Source organism: Canis lupus, chromosome 12, assembly GCF_003254725.2.
Source record: "Canis lupus dingo isolate Sandy chromosome 12, ASM325472v2, whole genome shotgun sequence".
Taxonomy (NCBI): Eukaryota; Metazoa; Chordata; class Mammalia; order Carnivora; family Canidae; genus Canis; species Canis lupus.
This window is the reverse complement of record NC_064254.1, coordinates 19438108-19450419: the sequence shown is the minus strand read 5'-3', so window position 1 is coordinate 19450419 and position 12312 is coordinate 19438108. Positions and strand designations below refer to the sequence as shown.

Here is a 12312-nt window from a genome sequence, read left to right as displayed (position 1 = left end):
TAAACTATATTCTATTGAATTGTTTAATGGGGAGACTTGATTTCATAAGGAATTGCAACATGCTTCTAATTAGATTGACTAATATTGCAAGACATCAGTAATTCCTAAATTAACTTTGGTTTAATGCAGCTGCAATCATTTTACACTGAATAGAACAGCATAAGATGATTCTAAAGTTCTTCAGAAAATACAGATCAATGATACAAAGCCAATTTTTTAAATAAGAAATTGACTTTATGGAGGAAGGATGGGTAGCTCAAAGGAATAATATTTAGGTTACTATTTTTAAGGCAGTGTGATACCGACACAAGAATATGTGGAGATATTAGTGTAAATAACTTCGATTAGATATAGTTATTAGATATATAAATGTAACAAATGATAAAGGGAATAATAAAAACAAAGGAAAACAAGTGTTAGTCTATAAATGGGGTTAGTAAATTTGACTATTTAGAACATTTCTCAGTTCTAGATTCACATTTCAAAAACTACAGCAAAGTGAGATGCCTGGGTGGCTTAGTTGGTGAAGCATCTGACTCTTGATTTTGGTTCAGGTCATGATCTCAGGTTGTGAGATGGATCCCCAGGTCAGGATCCATGCTCAGTGGGGATTCTCTTCCTCTGGGGATCCCTGGGTGACGCAGCGGTTTAGCGCCTGCCTTTGGCCCAGGGCGCGATCCTGGAGATCCAGGATCGAATCCCACGTCAGGCTCCCGGTGCATGGAGCCTGCTTCTCCCTCTGCCTATGTCTCTGCCTCTCTCTCTCTCTCTGTGTGACTATCATAAATAAATGGAAAAAAAATGAAAAAAAAAAAAAAAGATTCTCTCCCTCTGCTCCTTCCCGCACCCCCGCTTGAGCTCACACTTTCTCTCTCTGTCTCTCCCTCTTTCTCAAAAATAAAAATACACCAACGTAGATCCCATATGGATTAATGAGTTAAATCAAGTTTACTAAAACATATTCATTGCTGGAATATTATAAAAAAATAAAATGGAAATCATTCATGATATGATATAGGATTAAATGCATTTTTCTTTATCTTTTAATATTCCCATACCTTCTGATTTGCAGTGCATTTCTTATTAAAAATATATAATTTTTCACTTAGAGGAAAAAATAATCTAGATTCATTCATCTTAATTATTGCATTTGTCTTCTTCAATATGTAGGCAGAACGGTTGCTTTTATTAACAAATGAGGAACCAAGGAGGAGTGCATTCTTTCTGTTGGTTGATCAACTGTCCATCTGTCTGCCTTAGACCCTATTTAGGCTCCAAGGTCCAAATGAGTATATTTGACCTTCTATGCTGAATCCAGGTCATCCAACACAGAATGCAGGTCATGGGAAAATATGGGCAGTGAAGGTGATGGGAGGGTGAGGAGAGATTCATTGTTGATGTTCTCCTTGCAAAAGAAGCTAGTGAGTAGTACCCACACAAATTTAAAACAATCACAGGCACACTATATACTTGTTGCCCAAGAAAGTTTTGGAAGACAAAGGAGGTTAAGGATAGCTGGAAAAGTTATAGCTACCTATGGTGAACTGGATCCAAAAATACTGAATCTTCTTTTTAATAGAAAAGGGATATATAGCCCCATATTTTATCTCATTCTTCCTAAAACTTGATCAAACCCACTAGTGGGACTGTAACTGGCATTTGAAATCTTATCTTTCCATTTTAATGGGGACTGTCCAACAAGGTGGAAGTAGAATAGAGTCATGCCAATTCATATGTTTTGATATTCACTATTCTTCCTTCCCTAAAACCCATTCAGCTGAATGCCTTAGGACACGTATCTGCTATAAATTCATTTTTTATCTAATTTGTCTGAGATCTAAGCTTCCTGTGGAGGTCCGAGATCAAAGGATCTGATTCCTTCTGATGTCAGTGCTGACATATAATGTGTGCCGACTTAGTTCTGTCTATAACCTCACAGTGGGAGGTGGCCAGCCTCCCTGGGCACCTTTACACAGTACACTTTCATTTCGACTGGGGAGTCTGTCAGGTATGTTGCTGATTGGAGCTTCCATGTAAATAATTCATGGGAGATTTTTAAATGTTCTGGGGCCCAGAAAGGAAAGAGACTCTTGTGTTAGTCTTTTATGAATAGATGCAGACTTGAAGAACAAGGGAGAACAGATCTCCAATGACGGTCTCTCAAAAACAAGACAACAATATCTTCAAGGGGTTGAAAATAGGTGACTTGCATTGTTTGATTCCTCTTCTATGAAGTGGTGTTGGTTTTACCAAGGGATAAAAATTCGAAGTCTTCTCCCACCCCCTTTTTAAGTTTACTTCTATCTGACAATTTATTCTTCTTTTTCTTTGGTTATTTGCTGATCTCAATAAACTATATCTTTTCTTCTGGGAGGAGCAGTAATTATGGAGATGACACCAAGCTCAGTAGTTGGCATAGGACTGGGAGTAGTAGGGAGACAAGGTTGATGGCATAAAATGGTCCTTCCCAGAACATCCCAAGAGGAAGAAGAGGCTGTCATACAAGGAAAGGTGATAAAAGCAGTTGCCCAAGTAAAATGAGAAACTTTAGTCATCAAGTATTGAGGCATAAATTGATATAGTCTGAGCTGTTCAAGAACAGTTCTGGAAGGATCTGAAGATCCCATAGGGAAACTAGGATAATCGGAAAATTCTCATATCTCTAAGCAGAACAGTCATCCCATAGTTAGGTCATATCCCAAAGCAGATACATGCCAGGGAAAAGGACTCTGGAAAAGCACAGAGAAGATAGGTATAACATGGGTGTGGCAGCGTATTAATTGGTGTATTACAGAAACAATGTAAACATCATGATTGTTGTCTCTCATTTGACTGCTCCACGTCAAAAGTATATCACATATATTTATATTATGTCATTAGTCCTCCTTTCCTCACCTCACTTCCCCTTCGTCATCAGATTAAATTGAGGCAGGAAATTGATATCCTTTGCCCCAATACTGTCTCTTAGAGTATGATACAGACAAGATCACTGTCTGCTAATGCTCATCAAAACAGCTCTTGGGAAACAGAGAGCAGATATGACACAGGTTAACAAATTAGCATTTACGTTACACATAAAAAAGTGATTAAGGTATTTGAAAGTGAGATATAAGGAAAGCAGGGATGGGAAATGTTCATGACAGTATTGCCCCTTGCCCAGAAACTTAGGATAGTTCTCATCCTTTGTTTTCACCATAAAGCACATGAAAGATGACATTTGCATACATGCATGTATCCAACCCAACATTCTTCCTTAACTCTCTGCTGCTGTCCTCAACTTTGTACAGTATTATGTGGTGCTTAAAGTATAGACTCTGAAGCCAAAAATCTTGAATTCTGTAAAGTAAGTAAGATCTGTCACTACTTTGTATGTGGCCTTGGGAAGTTACCTAATTTCTCTGTACTTCAATGGCTTCCATTCTAAAAGGGAGATAATAATAACACTTACATCAGGGGTTTGTAGTAAGTATTAAATTATACATATGTATAATTAGTGCCCAACATGTGATAATTGCTCTAATTGCTATTTCAGTGTTATTTTCAACTATTAGCCTGTTCCTCTTCAAAAGACACACCCTGGAACGCAAATGATAAGGGTATCATTAATGGAACAATTTTGAATTCCTTTTAATTTGGTAAAAAAAATTATAATTTAATAAAACAAATTTTTAAAGACTTATTTATTTATTTATTCATGGCAGACACAGAGAGAGAGAGAGAGAGAGAGAGAGAGAGAGCCAGAGACACAGGCAGAAGGAGAAGCAGGCTCCATGCCAGGAGCCTGACACAGGACTCGATCCCGGGACTCCAGGATCACGCCCTGGGCCAAAGGCAGGCGCCAAACCACTGAGCCACCCAGGGATCCCCACTATTTTTTAGATCAAACCATAATAGCTTAATGTGTATAAAAACATATTGATACATCCCTCTATATACAACGTATTGTGACAATAAGAAACACATGAGTTAGGAAGTCCTTTCTGAAGGAATTGAGGCATTTGGGAGATGAATAAAAGACAGAGTGTGGAAAGATAGGATGGAAAAAATATTTCAGGCCTAGGGTGTTTTAAGATAATTCTTACAAGTGGAAGATGAGGTAATTAGGGAGAAGAATTCAGACTTCTGGGCTCAGAAGAGGATGCAGCCAGAGACCCAGCACTATGTGTCTTTAAAGTACTTGAAAAGAATTGGACTTGAACACTCAGCTATAGGGACATTAAGATGTTGAAGTTAGAAAGGATTATACTTTTTTTAGAGCAATGTTTGTAATGAGTAAGCCAGTGTGTACATTAAATTTCAGTGAAATGCTCATATGAATGGTTCCTCTGTTTCTTCCTCAAGTTGTCATCATCACCACAATAACAACACAACCGTAACACAACAGCTGAGCTTTGTAGGGTCCTTCACTGTTTACAAGGTGCCAAAACATTGGAACTCAACTGCTTTCATGACAATTTTAGAAGATAGCAGACCAAATTATCCCATATCACTAATAAGAAAACTGCAATTAAAAGGGTCAGTTTTCTTTTTCTTTTTTTTAACTGTTTGACTTTTTTAGGGTTTTATTTATTTGTCAGATAGAGCACAAGCAGGAGGAGCAGCAGGCAGAGGCAGAGGGAGAAGCTGGCTTCCTGCGAAGTAGGGAGCCCGATGGGGACTCGATTCCCCACCCTGAAATCATGACCTGAACCAAAGGCAGACGCTTAACCAATGAACCACTCAGGCACCCAAAAGGGTCAGTTTTTCTAGTCAACCAAGACATGGGTTCAATAGTTTATCCCATTCCAGAACTTGTGCTCTTTCCACCTGCCCTGAGGTCATGTGCAAGTGTACACACACGTACACAAACACACACAGTTAGCACTGGCCAGAATGTGAAAAATTAGGGCCTTTGGTATATGAAATACCTTTCCAGATATATCATATGAGAAAGTTTCCCACTTTCTTAAACATTCCTTTTAACAAAAAAGGAAACTAATGTCAGTGCTAACAGTGAGATAATTTCTACAGAAGATAAAAGCAGAGTGAGAGCAAGCCCATGTTTTCAGGAAGGCTAAAATTTCTTGGGGGAAAATGTAAAATGTATTAATGTCCTTATATTTATAGTATTCATTCAAGAAAAATTCATTAGCATCCATAGCCATCAGAAAGTTGGACAGCCACCAGTAATAGAGCTCGAGAGGAATATTTTTATTTTCAATCGGCTTATTTTCCTGGGCACCAAAGAATGTTTTGTGTTTTTTTCTGATGCAATAGAAATACACTATGTTTTACTTTCTCTAGATTACAAGATTTCTTCTTTCTTCTAATCTCTCATATATAAATGGGGATAGTTTTTAAGTCCTTGGCCCATACGTAGATGTTTAATAAATACCAGTCTTCTTCTCTTCCAAACCACTGTTGTAATGCATACTCAGAATCTGTCTATTCTGCTCTTCAGCATGTTTGACTCTGGCCTACTGTTCTTTATTATATTTTGCTCAGAGTATTGCAGTAGTCTTTCAACTGACCTCCACCAGTCCCTCAGAGTTCACTGACTTCATTATAGAAAAGCAATTCTTCCCAAGATGGGAATAATATGTCACCTCCCTACTCCAAAACCACCTCCCCATCTTCTATGAAATAAATTCCAGACTCTTTAGTAGAATTTTCAGGACTCTATTTATATTATGGCCTCTATCAAGTATGATTACCTTTTTCTTTTACTACCCCTGGCCCCACATCCACATCCATATCCACATCTATATACACAACCTCAGTTCTCAATGTCTGGAGCTATTTTCAGAGTCTCCAACACATTGTTTTTGTTCTTGATACCTTGCTTTTGCATGTGCCATACTGTATATTAGAGTGTCTCCACTCAAAATTTGTGAAGTCTTCCTAACCTTTCAGACAGGGTTAAGTAATTCCTCTTTTGTCTTCCCTAGTATTTTACTTACACACTTGCTACCCACACTATAAGACTGTCACCTTAATCAGCATAGAGATCTGTTTCCTGGAGCCCCTGGAAAGCAGTGGTCATGTTTCTAGAACCTTTGTTATTATAGGACCTAGAACAGGCTCCATGCATTTTCTGATTTATGTCTGTCTACACTACTAGAGCATAAACTCCATGATATTAGACTGCCTCTTGTTCATTGCTATATTTCTAGGTCTACCACATAGTAGGTGCTCAGAAAATAATGAATGAATGAATGAATGAATGAATGAATGAACTAACAAACCAGTGAGAAAATAGATGAGCTCTCCAATGAAGAATTTCTGGAGGCTCAGAATGATTCCTCTTGGAATCTAGTTTGAGCCTCTGAAAAAGAATTGCATAAATAAAATGGGTAAAGAGAGAAAAGAATAGAATTTGGGAAAAATTTGATAAGTTCATTCTTTTGAGATGTCAAATCTGAGGCACTTTTGAAACTTCAGAATGAAAATGTCTCAAAGCTTTAGCAACCAAGATATTTGACAAATAAATGCAAATCGAAGAGCTGACATTTAAGAAAATTGGTGAGAATGGAATATATATACGAAATTTAAGCAAACTTGGAAAAAAAAAAGATACTCCCAAATGAGACATCTAGAGTCTCTCTTGTTGATATTGCTTGCTTGTTTTATTTTAATGTGAATTTGTATAAAGTTTCTATCTGTGCAAAATAAAGATATCTACATGGCTATTAATTTAGGGTATATTTTTTATTAAGGCAAATTGTAGACAGCATCAAAAACGATGCATATAGAGTCGTATTAAATAGTTATGTTAGGTGGTCAAGACCATGGGCAGCCCCGGTGGCCCAACGGTTTGGCACCGCCGTTAGCCCAGGGTGTGATCCTGGAGACCCGGGATTGAGTCCCACGTTGGGCTCCCTGCATGGAGCCCACTTCTCCCTCTGCCTCTCTCTCTCTCTGTCATGAATAAATAAATAAAATTTAAAAATAGGTTTTTTTTTTTTAAAAAAAAAGATGGTCAAGACCAGGCTAGCTAAGTTCAAACTCATATCTACACTTGGAGGCTTTGTGAATTAGGGCAAGTAACTCCATGCTCTCTACCTTTGTTTCTCCATCTGTAAAATGAGGACAATGATAGGACTAGCCATATGGGGTAGATATGAGGATTAAATGAGTGAATGGATATAAAGTATTAAGAACAGTGCTTGGCAGGGATTAGTACTCCGAACATTAGTGATTTGAATTCTGGTGAAGATTATTTATCCAGTCTACCATATTGTAGATTCTGGGTGGTGCTCAGCATGATTCATCTTACTGAACCTTCAAATAGTCTTATGGGGAGGATACTATCAATATAACTGTTTTACAGATGAGGAAACTAAAGTACATAGAAAGTTAGTACAATCCACACATGTGTTCAGCAAGTAAGGGACCAAGCAGGAAATCTAACTATATTGCTTGATTCCAAGCCTGTATGTACTCTTAGCTGCTTTACTCTGTTGCTTCTGGGGACCATCTCTCACATATTTAATACCATAAACATCTGGTTTAGTAGGTTTTACTTAACTGTTTCAGTAGAACTTTATATAGCTCTAATTCATCTTTATTTATTACCCATGTAATATGATAGGTTAGTTAGCTCATTCACATATGGCATGATCACATTTTAAAGGCTTAGAAGTGTTATGGCTTTTATAATACATCCTATAAAGAATTGGGATGGATTAGGGCAAAAGTACCCAGATCATCTGTTTACCCTAGCCAGTACCAATGTTGTACTCTTCTGAGTTGAATATTCATTCTGCTGAATAGGAAAGTAAAATACAAATGAAATGTCAAGGGAAGAAAACTGTAATTAAAACAGAACTGCTAAAATTAAACACATTTTAGTAAACTGTGTAGTAGCACCTGAGAGTAATATGAAATTATACAACTGAGGTCCAGAGAGGCTAAGAGACAGAAAGAAAGTCACAGAGCCAGCTAGTAGGGAAGGGGGAATTTCACCCTGGTTTTGTGACTCCAGTCTAGTACTCCTTCTCTCTTTCCCCTGTTATACAACAATATATGTACACACTCATATGGATACATGTTTATTGATAGATTTAGGTTATCTCTACATATGTTTATATTCATGTTTTACAAAATCAAAGATACTCAAATTGTGAATTTGCCACAAAAACCACAGTGTTAAGTAAGACTGGCTTTTGGAGCTCAAACGTCTTAATAAAAATGTGAGTTATCCTGTTCTGTAAGGCCTGAGCATGGTCTGGTTTTTGCATGTAAGCCACTGTGCTTACAAGGAGAAATCGTTGTTGACCTATCCACATCATAAAAAGTGTTTTTTGGGGAAGTGATATTATCAAATATTCATTTTATTACTTGTATGTATGTATGTATCTATTTATTTATTTATTTATTTATTTATTTATTTATTTAGTGGAGCCCAATGCAGGGCTTGAACTCACAGCCCTGAGATCAAGGCCCAAGCTGAGGTCAAGAGCTGGACACTCAACCCACTGAGCCACTCAGACACCCCTATCGATTTTTTATTAGATAACTGATATTAATTATAAATTAGGTATGGGATACAGTGGGGGTTTTATGGGAAAAATATATTTCTAAAGATATTTGGAAATCAATAAGCTAATACAATTCAATCTTTAATTGACAGTATCATTTTGGGAATGCTAAGTATGTAAAGTGAGGGTTCTTAACCTTGACTGATTTGAGAACTAAATTCATTTCTTCCCCTACTTCTTTTCTCTCACAGATATGAAGATTAAGGTCATCATGGACAAGGTGAACCAGCTCCCCCACCAATCACTGAATGGAGTGTCCAGAAGAAAGGTCAGCCGTCGCGCAGTCCGAGAGGAGGGTAGCAGCCGAGAAGAGGATGTTGTACCTGCTCCCAGGATTATCAGCATCACATCCCAGGGGCACACCTGTGTTCCAGGCTCTCCTGATCAGCAGATATACCTGCAAGAGGCTGGAAACTGGAAGGAGGCCCAAGAGCAATTGGTTAGTTATCAGCTGGCAGGCCAAGATCAGAGGTTGCTGCTCTGCCCAGACCTCAGACGAGAGAGGCAGCAGTTACAGGGGCAGAGCCAGTTGGGTCAGGAAGGAGGAAGTGTGGGGCTCTCCCAAGAGAAGAAAGCCTCTGGTGGTGCCACCCAGGCATCCTGTCCTCATTTAGTACACCCAGAAACTATTCAGGAACAGCTGTGACTCGCGCATGAAAATTGATGTTCCCATGGGCTTTGCTGAGACTTCAATTAAGGACAAAGCTATAAAAACAGTAAGTTTGGGGAAGGAAATTGTCCATGGACCAAAGTTACATTTTTAAATAGTTCTTTCCATTAATAGCTGGGTCAAATTTACAACTAGAAGAAAACTATTTTGGGAGACCAGAGATAACCAAATGCCCAAGCATATTATTAGTGAACTCATATTTCAGAGCACTGATTTTTGGAGAAGATAATGCATACAGCTGCCCAATGAAGGAGGGAAGAGATTCTATCATATGCAACCTCTTTAGTCTGTGTGCTGGGAGTTCTAATGAAGACCAGAGCAGAGGGTCAACTGGTAACAAGCTGGGTAAGGATGCTAAAGGCAGTTTCACCTAATTCAAACATTTATAGAATGCTCCTCAGTGTTCAGACTAGACACTTCCAGCAGCTTGATTTTTTCTTGGCTCTGGATCCAAAAGGCCTTACACTCTAAGAGAGTAGAGCAAGGATGGCAGAGATGAGGAGAATTTCCAGAAACAACTTTCTCAGTTTTTCCCAAAATATAAACCAGAATTTTTCAATCTCTGAAAGATTCAGAGGCTGTCCTATGTTGGAATTAGAATAGAGAAAGGAAACAGACTCTTCTATTGCAGCATTTTAAATAATGGTGCCCTGGAACTAGACCCATAGTGGGTACTGACAAAAAGTCATCATCTGCAAGGCATCAATGGGAAAGTATGTCTTACCCTACTATGAGTTTTTAGGAACATTCTTTTGTCCATTCATTAGATGTATTATAGACATCTCAAATCGTAAAGCTGCCTTGAAAGGAGGGAGGCAGCTTTCTCTGTGACATGGTATTGGATTCTGAGGGAGATAACCAGCAGGTGTCAAACTGATACTCTCCAAGAAATTTCAATCCAGGCTGTGTTTAAGAAGGGCATTGATGGGCAATGCGGTCTATAGAAATTTACTCTGGAGGTACAAACTAGCTTCCTGCAGATTAAGTCCTTTTTGTGTTTTGTTTGGGCACTAACAACGTTTAAAAGCATAACAAAGAAAAAAAATAACTTGATTGGTTTAGACAGACTAGATTTTCTCTAGTTTAATTAATCTCTGCTATAACCTGTCCCTTATCTATTTTTTTGTAGTTTCCTGGTCCATGAAGTTATTTGTATTTACAATCTTTAGTATATACATTGAGTCATCAGAGATCTGTAATCTTTTGTACAAAAGCATTTTAGAAGTTAAGACTTTTGAGAATTATAAAATGACAGCAGTCTTAGCACTACTGCTGTGGGTTTGTCTATGCATTCTCCCTTTCACTCCCGTGACTTCTTTTACCACCACAAATTCCAGCCCAGATTTCTTTCCTGAGCTCTACACCAAAGAGTTAGCTACCTACTAAGAACTTCCACTAGATTATCCCACATCCATTAAGAAGTTACATGGCCTTAAAACCTGCTTCTCCTCGTGCTCGCCCTCACACAACCACACAATATCACTGTACTCTGCTTGGAAATCTAGATGTCAATCAGGACTCCATGTTCTATCTTATTCTTTCCAGTCATTTCCCAGCTGTTATTTCTACTCCTTCTTTACCCTTCTTCCAACCTTTACTAGCTTCTTATCATCTTCATTGTGCCAAATGACTGATCTTTCCGGAAAGCAACTTTGAGCTATCCCTCTGTTTAAGAACAACCGTCATTAATCTGTTAATGCTCCCTTAACAATGCTTGGGATCCCTGGGGCCAAAATGGACTCCTTGGCCCTGAACAGCAGCCAGAAATATCCAGAGTAACTTGCAGGGTTCTAGCATGTGTCATGGAAGTTCAGATTCTAGTTAGAATCCTCTAACCCATAATTAAGCCAGTCTTCTTTTTCTTCTCAGAAAATGGGAGAACTGGGTAAATACTGGAGGCCAAGACAGTTGCTCTTGGGTCATTTATGTCTGGCAATGAGCTGATTAGATAAAGCACCGCTTTCAGCCAACCCTAAACTTATTCAAACCATTAACACAGGTGGCCAAGAAAATAATTCCCAGCAGCGACAGGCCTTACTCTTTATTGAAATAAATAATTGAGAAGTACATTATTCCTCTGTTATTTTGAAGCAACTCTTCTTGCTTCCCTTCTGATTTTCTACATATGGTAGATTCTTTTCCCCAAGATACTGAACAAACTAAAATTCTTAAGAGTTCAAAAATATTTATAAATATTTCTGGATGTTAAGATCAAGAGGGAAGGATGAAGAGAACTAGGGTAGTTTCCACCATCTGTCAAGTTTTAGGGGTGTGCTCAGAGAAGGTATTATACACTTTGACAGAACTTCATGTCTCCCTCAGAGTGACAGACTGAGCCAATCTGACTAGGGTTGTGTCCTGTTGCAGGTTTGCCCATATTGTTGTCCAATGAGGCTACTGAGAACCAAGAGACCCAGACCTTTCAAGGATTTTTTAGTGAATGGCTCTTTTCCATCTAGCAGTATAAATCCAAATGTATGAAATTACTATACATTGAGATGTATGCAAACTCTATGCAAAACTGAGTATGGGGAAATTGAATGTAAATCACATGCAAATATTATTCAACCAAGCTTCTATAAAATCCTACGTGTCAATAACAGTAAAGGATTTTAATTAATTCTATCATTTAAAATTCATGCATTTATTCCATATTTTGTTTCCAGAATTTATAATGTATTCAGTGTCAATTTTGAAAGCACTATACACGGAAGGAATTACTCTACTGAGTGTAGAACAGTTTATTTCAGCCTACACGATAGCACTGCGATGCATTGCAGATATATTTAAGACACAGATAACATTTTCTGAATGTAATCTTTTAAAAAATATAAGCCATTTTTATAAAGTTAAATGATACTTAAGTGGTAGAATATGGCGATTTGTGTGTTTACAAATATTCTTCTAACATTTGTTATTTTTATACATGAAAAAAGACCAGGGTTCTCTGCTTGGAACAACTCAAGAAGAGGGATTTCTCTGCCCATCAATCTGGTCTCTTTTGAAACAGAAATTTATTTAATGCATTTGGAGGACTGTCTAGAATTTACTAGGTTTTTAAGAATTTTCTCTTTTCTTATTTCAGTCTCAAAATAATGATTCATTATTATAACCATATATTTT

The 12312-nt window shown here is 37.8% G+C and overlaps 1 protein-coding gene across 1 annotated transcript in view; it reads left to right on the top strand.

Moving 5' to 3' along the window:
• Positions 1 to 11814, top strand: part of PKHD1 (PKHD1 ciliary IPT domain containing fibrocystin/polyductin) — a 469911-nt gene extending 458097 nt beyond the window's left edge. Inside the window, 1 exon segment of the mRNA XM_025419015.3 lies at positions 8711 to 11814. Coding sequence (XP_025274800.3) covers positions 8711 to 9165 — 455 coding nt within the window. The 3' untranslated portion in view covers positions 9166 to 11814.
• The last annotated feature ends 498 nt before the right edge of the window (positions 11815 to 12312 follow it).